The sequence below is a fragment of the Nanorana parkeri genome, unplaced genomic scaffold (genome assembly GCF_000935625.1).
Source record: "Nanorana parkeri isolate BGI_ZX_2015 unplaced genomic scaffold, ASM93562v1 scaffold72, whole genome shotgun sequence".
Lineage (NCBI taxonomy): Eukaryota > Metazoa > Chordata > Amphibia > Anura > Dicroglossidae > Nanorana > Nanorana parkeri.
Window position 1 is genome coordinate 2,674,802 of NW_017306340.1, and position 20,197 is coordinate 2,694,998.

At 44.0% G+C, this 20,197-nt stretch overlaps 1 protein-coding gene across 1 annotated transcript in view; it reads right to left on the minus strand.

The window, feature by feature from the left end:
• SNX5 (sorting nexin 5) overlaps positions 1–17,822 on the minus strand; it is a 55,059-nt gene extending 37,237 nt beyond the window's left edge. Inside the window, exon 1 of the mRNA XM_018576635.1 lies at positions 17,644–17,822. Within this exon, the coding sequence (XP_018432137.1) occupies positions 17,644–17,808 (165 nt within the window). The 5' untranslated portion in view covers positions 17,809–17,822. The remainder of the gene's footprint in view (positions 1–17,643) is intronic.
• Positions 17,823–20,197: the final 2,375 nt, after the last annotated feature.

Below are 20,197 nucleotides of genomic sequence, written 5' to 3' on the forward strand. Positions count from 1 at the left end.
CAATTAAAATGAAACGTTTAGGTCAACTTTGAAATCATTTAGCATTGATTTCTGGCTTCTCCCACTCCAGCAGTAAAATCACAAAATGTTTATTAAGAATGCAATAGCCAAGCCACGGTGGTAAGAATGTCAGATGCTTTTCCCATGCCGCTCCAGCATATTGTACAGTAGAGGGAATATGGCAATGCCAAAGAAAAATTACCAGTCAACTATCACAAAACAGACATTATGAAACGCTGAAACAAAAATAAAATAAAACTACAGATGGAGAAACCAAAAAAAGGTCAAATACACAAATCTAGGCCGTCAACAAAAGTAAGCCTATATGGCTTAAAAGAGAACTATGGGGTAAGTGTTTGTCCCCATAGTTCTCCATGGGGTAACGGGAGGACACCAACTAGCGTCCTCCCGTTACCCTAAGCTCAGTATACCGCGAGCTACAGCTCGCGGTATACTGAGACGCCGCACCTGGAGCGGATCCCGACTTAGATGACGGGATCCGCCCAGCTGCGTGAGCAACAGCTGGCTCTGCCTATCTAGAGGCAGAGCCAGCTGTACCCGCCCCCTCCCCTGTCCGTTCCGCCAGTCAGCGCTGGCAGATCGGAGCGGGGAGAGGGGAATCCAGCCCCTCCCCCTGCCACGGCAGAGAGCCGTGACAGGATCGAGAGGTGAGGGAACACGGTATGTGTTCCCTCACCTCCCGATCTACTGAGCCGACCTGTGACAGTCTCATTGTCACAGGTCGGCTTAGAACTATGAGGTGAGTGGAAATCACTCATCTCATAGTTCTCATTTAAGGGTCACGGGAGGACATATACTAGCCTCCTCGCGTGACCTAAAGCTCAGTATATTGCGAGCTACTGCTCACGGCATACTGAGACCGCTGCAGCCGGGACAGATCCGGACAATGCTGTTGAGATCCGCCAAGCTGCGCGAGTGACAGCTGGCTCTGCCTATCTAAAAGGCAGAGTCAGCTGTACCCGCCCCCTCCCCCATCCGTTCCTCCAGTCAGCGCTGGAGGAATGGAGGGGGGATCCCTGCAGGGGGCCGTGACCGACAGTCCCCACTCTCTGCAGGGAGATGATCAAGAAGTGAGAGACAGTATGCGTTCGCTCACTTCCCAATCTATAGAGCCGACGTGTGACAGTTTCATTGTCACACATCGGCTCGAACTATGAGGATGAGCGATTTTCACTCACCTCATAGTTCTCCTTTAACTAATGGAAAGTTCATTCTTGGGGAGCCCTCTTTGTCTTCCAAAATACATGACTGCTAACTATACAGTCTTTATAATGTTCCCATGTTTAAATGCAGTATCACGGTCAGTTCACACGAGCAGCACGCACTACCGTGTGGCCACAGGAGTGTAAGTACGTGCTGTATGTTTGCCACCGCAATGCAGGGGTATAAATGGAGTTTATGGGAAACAAATTTCCTGGGCTATGCGCCGGGACAGCCCAATGCATCTGGGTGAAGGAGCCTTTATACACTTTTGGTTATTTCTAGTTTGACAATATTCACATATGAACACACACACACACACACACACACACACACACAAAATCTCCCGCCCTATGCTGTCTGTTTTGCATGTCAATGGGATACAATATTACTTAATGTGATGTGCACTTTGCAGTAATTATTTGTATTCTGTATGTATGAACACTGCACTGTAGCACTTGACCTGTCCTGTCAGATGGGTGTGTATTGTTATTTGTTAGGATGTGTTATGTCTGAAAGGACACGGCATACTTTCACTGCGCTTGTATCCTGGAAGTGATGCTTGCCATCTGTTCCTATTCACTATGTACAACTTTTCATGTACACTACAAATGAGCTCATTGTTACACAGGAGTTAGCAAAATCAACCATTGCAGTGGGGTTACCACTGCACTGCAAGGGTTTACTGCCCATTTTGGTCTAGAGGCTGGATTAAAGATGATCCACTTACCTGATCCTCAGTCACAACTGGCTGCTAGAACAGTCGCTGCAGCTTCTTCTCCCCTGGGCTCCAGCGGTCTAAGGAACGGTGACGTCATCAGGTCTAAAGCAGGTCCATTCCCCTGCACCAGGGACATACCACAGCCAGAGAGGACGGGGAAGAAAGGAGAGCGTTGACTGCTGCAGGACTAAGGATCAGGGGAGTAGATCTTCTGTATTCTGGCCGCTGGACTAAAACGACCAGTTAACCCTTACAGTGTGGGGGGTAGCCCTACTGCAAGGGTTAATTTTGTTAATAGCTGAAGTTTCTCTAGAAGTGAAACCTGTTAGAAGGCGGAAGTTTGGGTGCCTTTGCATGGATCTGCAAACGTCTAACAATGACTCAGGTTATGGAGTGCCGCTTCCTTTTTCCTTGAATAGGTTGAGATAGGTGGCAGAATGTTAGAAGAGCCAACACCCACAGTGGGGAGTGTGCAGACAGGTGATCTGCAGTTGAGTTCTGGATTATTAACTTTCTATGTCTGCCTAATATATCCTTTCATTTACTGTCAGTCTGCTTTTTAAGCCACACCCAGTTTTAGCTGCAGTACGTGCATCCATATCACCCTGTAAAATGGTGTTCCCCAAGCAAGTGATCCAGCTCCTAATCCCGACACGTCATGCCACCTTATGTGGTTATATTTTAAAGAAGTTCAGTAATACAAACATTGGTCGCTGTGTGATTTCTGCTGTGCTCGGTGAGAGTCCTCCTCAGCCCTCTCCTAGCGCAGCAGTGTCAGTTCTCCCGCCACGCCGCCAGATGTTGCTGTAGCAGCCGCGTCATCCCTCAAATTTTAACCTTTGGGGGTCACCACAACTTGGCAAATGTTACCAAGGGGTCCCGGCCCTAGAAAGGTTGAGAACCACTGGCCTATACCCTGGAAGGGCCGATTGTATGCGGTCAGCCTAATAATCAATAAGTGACCTGGGAAGAGTCCATGGAGCCTTTCAGTATACAACCACTGCAAAACGCACTTTGCTTTTTTTATACACCAAAACCAGTTTCTGCTCTATGCTTCTAGGAGTGATGATGAGCCTCTATCACCCTCACTGAAAAGTGAGAGCAATAACCTGCGGGCTATCTGGGGAAGAGGCTGTGAATATTAACCACAGAGGCACATGACACGCTTGCTGCAAATGGACAAAACAATGTAATACTGCAACACAGATCTTCACTTCACTGAATACTAGAAATGAACTTCATCTTGCACGGAGTCAGAAACAAATACACCATAAATCTTTACAGTAACTATAACAGGATCTCAGAATCATGCCAAGAGCGTAAATACAAAACCGGTTTCTTCCCATGTACAAGGGGACAGATTACTGCTTCCTGCAGGATGAAGCGGCCGATAGTCTATTACGCGTGCTGAAAATCAAAAGCGGTGGATGTAATAAAAAGGCAAGCCAAGCCCTCTCTGCTCTCGTTAAAATTAAAGCAAATATCATTTTAGAGTTTATAGCACGAAAATATAAATATATTATAAACACACACACAACCTGTCTGCCACCAACAACTATACCACATTCAAGTGACTTAATCACCTTTCTTCCCATTCTGAGGCTTGGTTCAAACTTCAGCAGTCTTGACCATGCCTACATACCTAAATGCAGAGTTGCTGCCATGTGATTGGCTAATTAGATGTCTGCAATAATAAGTTCAGTGAGACACACACACACACGGAGAGTATCCCCTTCCTGATGCGTGGAACTGGATACTTTAGTTTCATCAGAAGGGTGTTGCATCACCTATCACTTCCCCACACCATCGTAAATGAGTCATTAGATCCAGGACAGTCTAGACCAGTGGTTCTCAACCTGTGTAACCTCAGGACCCACATTTGTCTTTGGTCATTAAGTCGCGACCCAAATTGCACGGCAATGGAACACACAGCACTGCAGTTACGTGCGTTCCGGTGCAGGCAATTGAACTGTGGGTGGGAGGTGCGTATGGGATGCCATTCAAAAGATCCACCTAGTCTCCATACCTTACCAGAACTGGAGTGGATCCTCAGCCTGGGGTCCAGTGTGGGCTGCTGTGCTGTGATGGAGCTCCATCATATGTGCATTGCTTGTACAGCTCCCTTGCATTCCCTGTAGAAGTTCCGGGAGCCAGAATGTGACATCAGTCCGGTCCAGGCTCCTCTACAGGACAAGTCAGGAAGCTGTATGTATGGATTGAGCTCCCTCACGGCCATAGAACCAGCCCATCCCACCTCAAGCTGACACTGGGCACCGGGCTACATATTTTGAATGGCTGTTTGGCTCAAGAACAGGCAGTGCTGCAAAAGGGGGAGACTGAGGAAGGCACGCTGTGACCCACTGAACATGGAGTCGCTACCCACTTTTGGGTCATGGCCCACCAGTTGAGAACCAAGGGTCTAGACAACTTTACCAGTCACCGAATGTCTACCTTTCAGACGGCGGGACCGCTGCAGATCCACCGCTACACTACGCAAGAACAGCAGTCCTGATCGCCCGCTTGTTGTCACCAAGGACAATAGCATGGGCTGCAACACTATCCAAAAATATAAATAAAAAAGGCCTGCCATATACTGAAAATGTTAAGACAGCATGACTGCAATGCCTGTAAAACATTAGGTTCAATTGGTCCAGCAGAAAGATAATGAGATACATGCACCATTTTTTTTTTAATCATAAGGCCTTGCTCATTCATAATAGGGAAAAAATTTTTGTTTTGTTTGTTTTTAAGTATGAAAGGAGAATTTAAGCAATATATTTTATTTAGGACAGAACAGGAAGTCATTCACAAAAGTATTTTTTATGAAGAAATATGATATCCGCACCACTGAGCTACCAGAGGCCACCGCAGCCCAACACCCATTCGTTAAATGGTGGTCCCCAACCAATGACTTGGAAGAGAAGATATGTCTACACTCTCCTGGACCACTGTGTGCATTCATCATGAGATCCCCCTTTGACTAGATTGCTTCGTCAACAAATACATGTTGCTCACGTCTATGAGAAGTTACTAAGATTGCTTAGTCAACAAATACATATTGCTCACGTCTATGAGAATTCCCTCCCTCCAAAAGGGAAACCAGATGAACTTTGTCTCAAATTTCCCAACATTTTTATATACAACAAGCATTTCTGGAATTTGGAATGTCCATTATACTTCTTGTTAACTCCTACATGGCTTGCCGGTTGAAAGAGATACAGGAATCTGTCCAATTGCTTATCAGGATGTACTGTACATGATCACACATAGACACCTAGCTGGCATAAAAGGTTAATAAAAAGAAGATGGTTCAACATACACAAATTCTTTGATTCCATTCCCCATATCATTTTTATAGAGTCATACAGTCTTCACAAATGATCACCAATATAGTACTGGTACCAAGTCGGTCTCATCTCGAAGCTACCCGTTACCATACCATTTATCCTGTGCTCTAAATAAGTAGCATTCACTTCCATTTCCTCTGCCATCTTCCAGGCAGATGAAGTGACCCACACTCTGCTTTTCTTATTAGCAGTTGGGTACTTTCAGCTTTTATTACAACCTTTTGCCCAATGAATGTTCTGTGTAACTGAAGAAGGCGCTCAGCTAAAGTTACAAGATCCACTTACTACCTACAGTCCAGTTTACTGTTAGGCACAAAGACTCGCTGGGATCCATTACACTGAGACAGCAAAGATGCCAAAGACCCAGCTTTAGGAATTGCCAACACTACTTTTGCTGAAAATGTTTTACTTGTGAGATTTGTGTCCCCCCCCGTAATATGTCTTATTCTGAACTGTAGAAGGAAAAAAAGAATAGCTGACAAAAGAGATGAAGACTTTGTAATACATTGGATGTTCAGGCAAACCTGTATTTCCATTGGAGTTCACACTACATAAACCCTGAACCTCAGTACTGTCTGCTTCCGAATTCAAGCTCAAAAAGGGAATCCATCACTGAAACCCTTAAAGAGGAAGTTAACCTTTATCTTCAAAATAACAAAAGGCGTCTTTAGAAATGTTTAGTAATGACAATCTACAAACACATACTTCTGGATAATGGCAGGCTTTGTATTCTTTGCATACCTTATTTCTCGTTTCTTGCCCAGTCTCCTGACAGTGGCCATTTTAACTAAGGGCAGGTTAGTAGATCTCCCTTTACTTCCTGGAACTCTGGCACATGTGACTAAGACATATGACCATGCACATCATCTCAGGGAAGAAAATGCCTTTCCCTGAGATCTCATGATCTTACAGATGACATTTCTCAGCAATGCTCTGCTGATGTAAGCTTCCTAAGATACAATGCTTGGGCCAAAGAGAACTAGGAAGTAGAAAACATGTAAGTGCAAGTAAAATAAAAACATGTTCGGTTAGCTAATGAATGTAAGATTTCATATCGGCATGCAGAGCTGTACGCTGTGATTTTTAGTCAAAGGGGTTAAAAGGTCCACTTTAAGACCATCAACCGGTCTCCTACATTTGTGGTTTAGTGGATGACACTACCGATGCCTTTAAAAACAGCAAAGACAGAAAGTTTATCCTCATTCCCAATTTCCTGTTGTCTCCACAAAACATGAACCAGGCGAGGCCAGCCGAGGAAGCCATGATTGAGAGGAGCTTCCTGTGCATCTCTGCCCAAGTGTGTAACTATCGCAACTTGGCAGCAGTGGTAATGTCACCAAATAAACCACCAACAAGGAAACAGAGCCGTCTCTTACTAAAAGACGAGACTTGGGGTAATTTATTGCTGGCAGTCTATATGACAGTTGCTCAGCAATTTGTCTCAGATAAAATGGCCAACTATCAGGGGAAACTGGAAGAAATCTCTTGCAAACAGCAGTATTCGATGGCAATTTGTTGTCCATTTGCAAATGACCAGTTTCAGTTACAATGGTTTGCAATGAGAACATCCAACGTTTTTCAGTTAGCACTGGTATTCAGATATGTTCAAAGTCATACCACTGATAGCTTATCAGCTGCTGCCAGTGAACAAACCTAGGAACCACAGTGTGGGAACACAGTCAAGGCCACCTCCTGTTTCATGGGCTAGGATTAATACCCAGCACAACTTAGCCTTTGCGTCCTAGCATGAGCCCATGCCTTCCACTAGCGAGCAAAAATACAAACTGTATATCTACATTCCTCATTTCAACTCTGTACTTACCAGTGTGGAAGCATCCAATGCACATTGCAAAAAACTAGAGAGGAAAACAAAACAATTATCTCCTAGCCAGTGGTCTCCCAAGTATGGCCTTCCGACAGACACCAACGATGGGGCACCATCCCTCCGACAGACCCAAGCTGACATTCCTATGGCTTTCTTCCAGAATGGTTTTAAAAGTTGCAAAAGCGTGCAGATTCTCATTCATGCCAATTTCAGACCCACAGTGCTATGGACACAATGGCTTTCCCAGGTAATGTTTGTAATGTCCAACCAGGCATAGCAATGGGAGGCCAAAAGAAGCAGAAGTTCAAAGATTCAAAGTAAGGCTACTTATTACATGTAAGATTTACTTATAGCTTTCAACCCAGCACCAACAACATTACTAATCTTTGGAGGTCATTATGTTAACTCATTGGAAGCATTCTTTACAATATATTTTATTCAGACTGTACAGTATAAAAACAAACTGGTAGAGAGGAAATTAGAACTGCAATGTATAATTTATTTCTACTTCAATTAAATAAAAATCCCACCTCAAAAAAACACTACAGCCATCAAAATGCACATTAGAAAATCTATATGCTTTATATAGCAAATATTATATCCATATTATTCAAGTCTACATGTCTTCACATGACCACTGGAGTAAATGGTAGAAGACAATTTAACAGGCCACACCTAGCAACAGTCTGAAAAGTGAAAGTAATTTGTTCCCAACATATGAAACATAACATTGATGTAGAGCTCACACAGATGTACATTTTGTACATCGGCAACATTGAACTCAAGATTTTAGCACAAGAGTGTGCTTCTGGTGTTATGTTAATAAATAAGACAAAGAGAAACCTTCTATTATGGAATTTCGGACCCACTGAACAACTTTCCCCAAAACCTTAAAACTGGATGTCTTACCCCTGGACTTCCCCAAGAAATAATCAAAATTAAACCCAACAGCATCCATTGAAGAATGAAATGTTAACGATGCCAACAAAGCCATTTTCCCATTATAGGACAAGAATATTCAGATAAGGATTTCAATTTTTAGTCTACCCTGACACACACGAGTTCCATGCTCTATATGAAGGTGGCATGGTGATGTCACCCATGCCTCGTAAAAGCATCATAGTCTTTTGTTTTTAGCTCTCCAATTACAAGGGGGGGGGGAAAAATGTCCTTGAAGTTTTTTGTTGTTTTTTTTTTTTTTAAGATGTAAAAAAACCAGATATTTAGCTCAAAAGTCAACATAGTGGACTGATAAAGCCCAAACACAATCTGCCATCTACTTTAGGGCTTTTATAATACACAAGACAAAATAATAAGTGAAGCTGCCAACAGACAGAACTTGTGGGAACGAGAGAATGAGGGGCATCTGCCCACTATTTGTAGCACCAGCTGCACAATCTCCTGCTTCTAGTAGGAGATTGGAGTAGCAAGGAATTTAGGTCAATCAGCACGCTGTAAAGAGAAGTGAAATGTGGAGTATGCCATACAGCACAGTGTCGTGTGGAATACAGGTCATACAGCACAGTGAACAGAGTGGAGTGGTGTGCAGTATAACCCAAACAGGGCACTGAACAGCATGGAGCAGTACAGACTAGGGGTCCACTGATATCGGTAAGGTTATCAGCCTATTGGTTCTGGGGGAAAAAAAAAAAAAAAAAAATTTATTCTTTTTTAAATATTCTGTTTACATCCAACTGTGTCTGATATCAGTCAATCCCCTACCTAGCCTCCGCCCCCCGCCCATTCATCTGCCAGCAGATGTATTCTGCAGCAGGCAGTTGAATGTAAACAGCAGGTCAAGTGGGTACTGCAATAGTCAGCCTGCTGTTGGCCATTTAAAACTGCAATAGCCAATAGCAGGCTGGCTATTAAAGCCGCCTACTACCTGCTGTCAATCAGCAGAGGAGCGGACCTGAAGGAGAAAGTTCCAGAAAGTTTGCAGCAGATTCCATACAGGTGGGGCACTGCCACCAAAGACCAGTTTGCAGAAACAAACAGGAAAGTAGAATGATTCTTCTCGCTGAGATAGATGTGGTGTCTCTGGGATGGATGCACTGTCCCGAAGATGGGACTTAAGAGGTGGAAAATCATAACCCAGATCAAACTCTACTCCCAAAGTGGTTCAGAAGTTAATTTAGTCCAAGTGCAGACTAATCCTGACCACCCTGTGCAACCACCTTGGATGCCCACCTTGGATGTTGCCTGCTATGGAAGACGTGTTGACACAGGGTCCAGTTCTGTACCCCAAGTCAATTCTTTTAACTAGTGTCATGCACTTGAAAGATACATCCTAAAGGCATAAGGCTACAAGGAGAGAGTGAAACACCTTACTCCAGAGAAGATGGTGACTAGAAGGATATATACTTCAAGGTCTGGACACTTTCCTCTTGGTGTAGCAAGAGGAATTCCCTTTCCAACGTACCGGTTATTCTAGGTTTTGTTCATGAGGGTGCAGCTCTAGGTCTGACCCTCAATACCTTGAGAGCTCAAGTTTCTGCATCATTAGTGTTTTTAGATATAAAGCTGGCAGAGAATCCGCTGATTCAAAAGGTTTAGGTCTGCTAGGATAGGTGCACACAGTTGTTTCCTCTACGATCCCTCTGAACTCCTCAGGGACTTTACCAAATCCTCACCTGAACCCATACAGGATTGCTCAATATGGCTATTTTGATGGCAATTACCATAGTGGGCGACCTGAAGGCTTTGTCTATTAACCAGTTGACATCCGCGGTGTTAAACCCCCTTCCCATCCAGGCCATTTTTCAGTATTCAGCGCTGCGGTACTTTAACTGACATTTATTCCGTCATGCAGCGCTGTACTGAAATGAATTTTATACCCTTTTTTGGGGACAGATAGAGCTTTCTTTTGGTGGTATTTATTCACCACTGGGGGTTTTATTTTTTTACTATATTAAAAAAATTGCCGTCTGGAGACGGCAACCCGCAGATGCTGCAGTGCCGTCCGTCCGTTTTTTTACTACGGGCGGACGGCAAGAGGTTAAAGAGCTGTATTTCCTGACAGTCACTTTATGAATTTTTAAAATACAAGATAAAACAATGAGACAGAAACAAATTAGATCAAAAAGGACAGTCACTTTAAAACGTGAACTGATGTACCAACCTAAAAAGGTTGCATCCATCTTTCACAAAAGTCCACAAACTATTCCACCTTTTTAGGAGAACCCCAAGAATGAGGGGAAAAGTACTTTTCTTTATTGGATGTTGCCAATGTCTTTTACAGTAACTAGACAGGACAAAGTTTCAGGAGATCTAGCCTTCTTTTGATACTTTTGCATCGGCCCTAGGAAGGAAGGACCTTCAGGCAAAGAAAAACTGCATGACTAGATGAATAAGAGACCCCCATTACTTTTTGCAGAAGATCAAGCCATCTTCTGGTACTTTTCATTGGTTCCAGGAAGGGCCTTCAGGCATAGAAAAGCTTAGTAACTTGATGGATAAGAGACTATTACTCTTGTATACAAAGAAGAAAGTCAGCTACCATCTTCAGTTAGGGCACACTCCAGCCATCCCTTGTATGGAGTAGGCAGGGCTGCTAAAGGGTCTAATCTGGACACCTTTAATCAAACATTTTAGAGTGGAGATTCTATGTACAACTTTCTTGCCGAAGGCTAGGTCTTGTTGACAAAATGTTGTCCCACTGAGATACAAGCTTTTTTTCCCACTTGTTATCCTCTCATGCTGCTGTCCTGGAAGAAAATTGGGGACATTCCCTGTTAAGTCTCACAGGTCACAGTATTTCTAGGAATTTCCCATGTCAGTAATTCTAATTTCCATCCAAAAGATCCAATTCTTTCTATTTCCCCTTGTGCACTAGAAGTACTCTACATTCAAACTCAGGTGCAAGGGTCACGGGGGTGGGAGGGGTTTTTAATTTGTCTGCTTGTGTTTTCAGTAGAGGGTGGTACCAATCATCTCTAATGATGCGGTCTTAGAAATACTGTTACTGGTAAGGCCAACAAGACATTTCAGCCGCATTCATTACTGGGCTATTTCACAAGGATCACACTATCTTCCAACACAAATATTAGGGATATTTATTGGGGATTTTTTTTTTAAAGTCGGAATAACCCCCGCCCTATTCCAATAGTAGAAATGTTTGTTTTTTTGTTCCAGCACAATGCTCACCAACAGATTTTACACTGAAAGCAGGGTTTATGTATTAGTTCATAAGGATTGCACTATTTAAAACAAATATTAGGGATATTTATTGGGGATTTTTTTTAAAGTCAGAATAACCCCCTCACTAGAACACTAGTAGATGTAAATATTTGTATTTATTTATTTCCTATATAAGATAGGTGTAGAAGGGTCTGTTGTCAAATGAGGGTCAAGTTAGCAAAATAGATACAAGGGGAAAACAGGTGATTGGTAAATCAAGAAGTACAATATGTAGACATGTAATTGTGCTATAAGATTAAATGCATACAGAAGGTCTTACTAGTACGATGGTTCCAGATTTTGGTGACCTTGTTTTGTGATATTACCTTATTTGTGAATGATATTGTTTTAAAGGAGAACTATGAGGTGAGTGCTTTTCACTCACCTCATAGTTCTAGCCTACCTGTGACAATGAAACTGTCACAGGTCGGCTCAGTAGATCGGGAAGTGAGCGAACACGGCGTTCGCTTACTTCTCGATACCTGTCGCGGCTCTCTGCCGTGACGGGGAGGGACTGGATTCCCCCCTCCCCGCTACGATCCTCCAGCGCTGACTGGCGGAACGGACAGGGAGGGGGCGGGTACAGCTGGCTCTACCTCTAGATAGGCAGAGCCAGCTGTCACTCACGTAGCTGGGCGGATCCAGACATAATTGTCGGGATCTGCTTCAGCTACGGCGTTTCAGTATACCGCGAGCTACAGCTTGCGGTATACCGAGACGCCGCAGCTGCAGCAGATCCCGACAATTATGTCTGAGCTTAGGGTGACGAGAGGACGCTAGTTAGTTCTCCTTAGGGTAATGGGAGGACACAAAGGGGAAAAGCCCTAACCCCATAGTTTTCCTTTTAGTGTTTAATGGATATTTGTATTTAAAATTCAATATATATTAAATTAATAAAGCTGTGTTAGAACAACTGTTACTGGTAAGGCCAACAAGACATTTCAGCCAAATTCATTACTGGGGGCCAGAATTCTTCAGAAGATAAGTTGGATTACGACAGGAACGTTAGACTATTTAGATAGGGCATAGAAAAATCAGCCGCATTTGCATTCAGGTTTAAAAGGCAATCTACTGATGAAAAGGCCACAGCACCAATCTGCTACAGGAAGGAAGTGACTGGCACAGAATCAGGATAAGAATATAAAATGAAGACAAAAAAGACAAACAATTATACTCAATGAATACTTATGTTAGGGTGACAACACTACAATTTTAAGAACCTTGTAGAATTTTGAGGAGAGATCAGAAACATTGGCATACAAAAGGAACAACACACACAAGCGCAGGCACACACCCGCCGGCACGCACACACACAGTGTCCCTATCGAATCAAGACACTGGGGATATATCTTTGCCTTTATTTCTGTCATGCCTGCAAAATTAATCCGAGCTGTAACCCCTAATAAAGTAAGGAGCAGCAGAGACAGAATAGTGTGAGACCTTATTAGCACTGAGCTCTCATCAAGAAATAAAGAGGTAATTTACAAAGTGGTGTCTACATCACCACGCCTAATTTCTACCGTGCATTGGTTTTCCAGTGTTCAGTGACATTATACTTTAAAGAGAACCTGTCACAATGGCACATCCAAGGCCCTAATGCAGTGTTGGAAGCTGACATAGCAGATTCCCAAAGCATTAAAAACAGTGACCGCCTGCCCTGAACTATTTCTGGGGTTTGGTTACAGCAGTTCTCGGTAAAGTGCTGCATGACATGTGATACCAAATTCGAATTATTTACACATCAATTCCAAAACTCATTTGATTAAGCTCCTAATGTTCATAAAGGGCAAGGCTACATCTAAAGAAATAGCATCTTGTTATTCGCTTCATTACACTGGGGAGCCCCCATCCAGCTCTACACTGATCATGTGTTGTCAGCAATGCACTAAGATAGGCACAGACTAGGCAGAAGTGCATCTGTGACTGCCAAGATTTGATTAATCACTAACCTATTATGAACACTAGAGAATAATAAAAATGATATATTAATGCAAACTAAACCTAGTGTGCTGTTAACCATCTCTCCCCCGCCGTGGTTTTCGGGGTCCCCTGCTCTTCCGGGGGACCCCAGACCAGAGCAAATTGCATCAGGATGGGGCAGGGGGCAGAGCAGACTGTTAGTTCTACCGACTGCTTTGTGTGAACAGTGAGACAGGAAAGCTGTACTTACAACCTTCTTCTCTCAGCTGTCACAGGAGAGCCAGCACAGTGCTGTGCCGTAAAGAGAACCTGTCACCTACAAATGCTATCACAATTTGTTTTGGTTTAGTTTGTTAACTTTATTGCTATCACACAGAAGCTAAGAGGGAAAAACAAAGTTAAAGAAAGTAAATACGATAAAGTAAAAAAATAAATAAATTTAAAAAAATTAAATTAAAAATGATTAACAATGTGTATTAAAGGGTAAATTAACTTTCCCAAGAAATTTAGGATGATGGAAATACCCGCTCAAATCTGACCCCCTACTTACCTTCTGGCGTAAGGTCCTTGCCCTCCGACGGTACGGGTGTACTATCCGTACCCCATACTGCCAGGCCAGTGCCATGGATTTTAAATTTTGCTCGCAAATTGTGAGCACTCGGTCAGCGAGGTCACTTGACCGCACAGACCAATGAGAAGCGCTTCTTAGCACAGTTAAATACGGTTTTGGTTAAAATTATTTGTATCAGGAAAAGTAGATTGGGCCCTCACTTAAGTCATTGGTCAAGTAATTTAACATTTTCTTTTATTTCCACACTCCTGAACAGGTACACACAAAGTAAATTTCGGCTGATTCAGGGGGAATCTGATGAAATGCAGTCCGTTGGTGACCCTGTACCCTCAAAAGAAGTCGATGATTAGATTGACTTTTGCCAAAGAACATGTTAGAAAACCCCCAGCCAACAGTGCTTGCAGCCAATCAGCTGCAGCCATCATTTTGGGTATTCTGCCAGCAACAAAGCACACGGGAGATTCATTTATCCATGCTGTTCAATGTGGATGGAGGAATTCAGCCTGCAGGTTGAATGAAAAAAAAGATGGATATCTCTATCTATACATAAGCGTGTACACCTACTATACCAGAGCGGGCAGTCTTAAACAGTCACTGAACTTGAGGACAGTTTCTACTATGCAAGCAAATCCTGCCTCTTGTGACACTGAAGTAGGGCTGCAGCTAACGATTATTTTCATAATCGATTAGTTGGCTGATTATTAAGTTCGATTAGTCGGTTAATCGGATAAAAAAAAAAAAAAAAGGCATACACTGAAGCAGTCTCGGGTAGCCTCTTGTGACACTCGGCCAGTGTCAGACAGTCTTATTAAACTTACAAGAGGTGACTAACAGTCTCTACAAATACTTCAGCAGCTTCTAGAAGTCGGTTGTAATGAGCACAGTTAGATTAAAAGAAAGATGGCAAATTTAGCCCCACCCAGACCTTGGCACAGCCCATGACAAACTGCTTCCCCACATATTGATGTCTCTGTAAACGCAGGTCGTATCAGCAGGGTGAACAAAACCCCCCCAAAAAAACCCCCATCTGTGTTCTTGTCTCAAATCCACTATGATCCAATTTGCCTCCTGACCACCGATATCTGCTGGTGGAAAATTGGGGTCTGTGCCCCCCATGCAGACATTTGCCCTCTATATGTTCTGATAACAGTCACCAAGACAGGAAGTGATGGGACGGCCAAGATTCGAGGCCCAATTCACACCAGCCTGGTCCTCTGCACTGCATTAACTGCATGTGCGTTGTTAGGACAGCAATCCATTGCAATGTGTTCCTAATGCACCGCAACAGGCTAGAGGTTATGTATGCCGCACTTACACAGGGCACGTTAGTGTGCTATGCTGCAACACAAGTGTGCTGTGGTGTGTTGGGGTGCCATTTAGAACAAACAGCAGGGCGTAACACCAACGCATGTATTGGTACATGGTATTGCTGCCCAGTGGTGGGAACGGGTCCTTACAGGAAGTTAGCATAAATCTTCCAATGAGGACACCTATCTGACTAATGCCTGAAGGTGGGCATACATGTACTGAAAAGGACTTTACTACCACCTGAAATTAGAGTTGCACCGAAATAGAAATTTAAAAACCGAAACGAAAACTGAAATTAAAAAAAATTGTCAGGCAAAACCGAAAATGTTTTTATTTTTTTAAATATTTTATTTTTATTTTAAAAGATAAAAATGTACCGGTGTCTCCACCGCTCTCTCCCAGCTGAAGATCTGAAGCTTCTGGAGCGGCCGAGCAGGATGATGGGGCGGGCACATGCACAGTAGAGATCTTCGGCGGGGAGAAGAGGAGAGACACAGTGGAGGTGAATGCATGCAGCCGTGAGCTTGCACATCAGACCGACACCGTGGGACCCAAGGAGTCTATTAGTGGCTTTGGGGACATATTAGTGGTCTAAACAGACCCCTGATATTTCCCTTTTAAAATAGAAAAAGAGATTGAGAACGCAAAGTCCTCAATCTCTTTTTCTGTGTCCCCTGTTATCAATGAACAGGAATCCTCTGAGTGTTCCTGCTTATTCATAACATGAGGGCATAGTATGTTTACTATAACTATAATTATGAATGAAGAGGTGATGTAGATCATTTCCTATTCATTCATAATTGAGGATATAGCCAACATACCATGTTCTCAATTATGTACAAACACTCGGCGATCACTGAATGTTTGTACCGCGCTCTCCTCCGACACGCGGGAGGCTAAGCGAGCGGTGCAGGGAGGAGAGCTCAGCCTCCTGTGACATCACTGTCTCCGCCCCCACACCGCTCTGCCGCACTGTGATAGGCGGCAGAGCGGTGTGGGAGGAGAGACACCGGCCGCTCACAGCGCTCTTGTCCCGCAGCGCTCGGCCGTCACTTTCTCTCCTCCCGCTGGGACACAGAACTTCCACGACGAAACCCTAAATTATTTCAGGTAGGGATGCACCGATCTATATCGGCCGAAAATGGCACTTTTGGCTAAATGCCGACACAGTGTCACTTTAATGTAGGGGCATTCATTTCATTTTTGTAAAAGGTGTACTATTCCATGAAGTCAGGGGTGGGCAAACTCCAGCTCACCACCTGTGTTGAAACTACAAGTCCCATGATGCATTTTTGTTAATAGTTAAAGTAGAATTAAACTGCCCCATTTTTTTCTGCATATATCTACTGCTAGCAAGCGGTAGATGTATGCAAAAACATTTAAAGATAAAAATGTACCGGTGTCTCCACCGCTCTCTCCCAGCTGAAGATCTGAAGCTTCTGGAGCGGCCGAGCAGGATGATGGGGCGGGCACATGCACAGTAGAGATCTTCGGCGGGGAGAAGAGGAGAGACACAGTGGAGGTGAATGCATGCAGCCGTGAGCTTGCACATCAGACCGACACCGTGGGACCCAAGGAGTCTGCGATGATTCGGAGACCGGCACCAGCGCTGGATGGATTGCGGAATACAAGTGGAAGGTGATGTCCGGATCAAGAGGCATCATTTTAAGGTAAGCCCTGAAAGCAGCTTTGGGGGGGGATTTGTGACTTTAATGTCACCTTAACTCCTGAGTTTAGTGTCACTTTAAGGAGATATCGGCAATGGCGCTCTCCATACTTCCTACTCTGGAAGTTTTATAAAGTAAAGGTTCATTGTCTTCTGAAAATATGGCTGGATTTCAAGTTTCAATACTTTCTGAATTCCCAAACTGGAACAACTGCAGATTAGGAATTCTGACGTCACTTTTTCTAGGTAGTAACTAGTATTTTCAGCCCACATTGCTTCCACGACGAAACCCTAAATTATTTCAGGTAGGGATGCACCGATCTATATCGGCCGAAAATGGCACTTTTGGCTAAATGCCGAAAGTGCAATTTTCCTGCCGATACATCGGCGCATCCCCGATTTCTCTCCTCCCCGCCGGGCGCTGTTCTGTTTTTGTAAAAGGTTTACTATTCCATGAAGTCAGGGGTGGGCAAACTCCAGATCGCCACCTGTGGTGAAACTACAAGTCCCATGATGCATCTGTCTCTAGGAACCATGCCTCTGGCTGTGAGAATCTTGCAGTGCCTCATGGGATTTGTAGTTCCACAGCAAATGGAGGGCCGGAGTTGCTTTAAATGAAGGGAAGCCATGCCTGGCCAGCCTCTATCTCCACAGTGCAGGAAGTAGGAGCCCAGCCTGTGACCAGCCCAGAATCACATGCAATGTTACAGGTTGTTCCGCTCCATTACCTACACATAGAACGCTCCATACTCCCAATATGTCCGCACAGCCTGTATAGAGAAATACATGAGCCAGGAATCAGGAAGTGCTCTGCTGTGTACAATACGAAGCACCCAGTGCTCCTAGGGAATGGTATCATGTCATATCAATGCCCAAGCTCAGTACCTTGCTGCCATCGCCTTCCTCCACCGTCAGAGAAGCCATGCTGCTGCGGAACGGCTCTGTGCACCTCCCCGGGACAGCCGCCTTCTCACTGGGACGTTTCCTGACTTGGAGCGCCTGGACTCCACCGGCACCCAACTCCACGAAAGCCACACCCACATCTTCCATCTGTCACGCCCAAACGACTTAGTAACCACGCCCCTGTTTAGAGCCCACTGGCCTCTATATAGCCACGCCTTCGTTATAGCGTAAATTAGGGTGTAGCCCAGCTGCCGCTGACAGTTGACCACGCCCTCTATTTCCATAAGAGCCGCCAGACAGCGCCCACATAGACATTCTCCGCCCATGTGACTGGGAGGGCATTTCACTTTCATGGCGCTGCCATTCTCCGTCGTGTTTGCAGAAGAATTCATCAAAAAGCAGCTTATATAATTCACTGTTTTGCTATTGCCATTACACCGAGGTCGTAATGGAGATAACAACCTACGATTGACACATTGGGTGATAAGAGGGGGAACTGTGAGTGAAGGAGTGGAATTTCATGACATAAGGCGACAATACACATTACAATCTGACCATACAAGTGTTATACAATCAGTTTTAGTCTCACCGCACATGATGCAATCTGACCGTACGAGTTTTGTACAATCAGTTTTAGTCTCACTGCACATGATACAATCTGACAGTACAATCTTTGTTCAACCAACTGTAGAGTTAGGCTAGGTTCACAAAAAAACGTATGGATGGCAGTGTGGTCATAGAATCGCACACCACCGCCGATCGCGCTGGCGGTGCCATTATTTTCTAATGGCACCCCAGTCGCACCAGGCAGATTGCACGGTTTACCGCTGCACTACCACCCATGCAATCACGCATGATCTCGGTTGAAAAAAAATATGCAGTGCATGTCACAAAAAAGGTATATTTTTTTTTCCGGGTCAAATGTATCAGAATACCACATTATGGCCACTAGGTGGAGCTGGGGGACATATGGCATAAGTATTTATGTCTTATGGTTCTTAGCTCCATCTAGTGGCCATAATGTGGTATTTTCCCGATACTACATTTGACCTGGAAAGAAAATATACTAATAATGTTTATTGGTGCCTCCATTTACACAGAACGAGTGTACACGGAGTTTCACAGGATGAATGGCTTTGTGATTTTTAACATATACATCCATTATTGGTTTAAAACTAACACTAATCAAACTTTAAAAAAAGGAAATATTTTTGTCATGTTACATCTGCATACAGGTGTGAGAGCTGAGCTGGTTGTTAGGTATCTGATCTCATTTACTCTGAGATGGATACATTATTTTGAGGTATTTTATTTAATGTAACATTAAATGGAAATTATGTGATGATAAACTGCAAAGTTCTAAAAACAGTTGTGTAGGATATGTCACTTTCATAAATATTACATTCAAGTATCTCTAAAGCACAAACTTTTTTGAAATTTCGTTTTGTATAGAGTAGGTAAAGGTTAAAACTAGGGATGCACCGATACCGATATCAGTACCGATACTGGGCAAGTACTCGTGATAATGCCCCGATACTTCAAGCCAATACCGGCCCTTTACATTTTTAAATGACTTCAGCTGCCTTAAGGTCCCCCGCTTGCTGGGGACCTCGTGGCGGCTGTTTACAGCTCTGGTCCGGCCGAATATCTCCTCCTCCTTCCCACCGCCTGCACAGCCATGAGGAGATCGCAGCTGCCCGCACAGCCATAGTGAGACCCGTATGCAGCCCAGGTGAGACCCGTACGAAGCCCTGGTGAGACCCCCACACAGCCCCGCACATTGCCCTGGTCAGATCCCGCACAGCCCTGGTGAGCAACAGAGTAGGTGGCTTCATATTTTTCTCCATTGCTGTATAATGTATTGCTTGGATTTGTAGTCCTCTATAGCTGGTAATATTCTGTATTGCTTGGATTTGTAGTCTCTCTACAGCTTGGAGTTGGTGGCAGAACTACCAGGCTTGCAGCTGTACTGGAGCTCCACCACTGTCCTAAAATTGAGTCTGTATTGTTTTAGAAAAACTGTCACGACAATAAAAAAAAAAGGTATCAGCAATTGGTATCGGCGAGTACTTGAGGAAAAGCATCGTTTCTCATACTAGGTCTGGAAAAAATGGTATTGGTGTATCCCTAGTTTAAACCTCTGTCCCAATAGGGAAATATTCTTTCACTTCTCATACCGTAGACACAACAGGAAGTTAAAGTCATAATCCCAAGTCAGGGAGATCTCTTAGGCAGTTGTTACCACAAGTGCCCCCATTTAAACATTACCTCTCTGTTCCTGTTTGGGTGACAACACATACTTTTGGATTTTCCTTTACTTTCTGTTTTGAGAACAGTGGTCACCAGTACACAAAATGAATCTGTGTAAGACGGAAGTGTGGGCTCTCTGTTCTGAAGTGTCTGGAAAGGCTGAGTGTTTTTTCTGACTCGTTCCTTTCTATGTGTAGATATCACCGCGATCTGTGCATTTCTGCAAATAACCGGCTTTTTATTACATTTAGGAACAGAGAGCAATTCAAAGAGTCAAGAGCGCCGC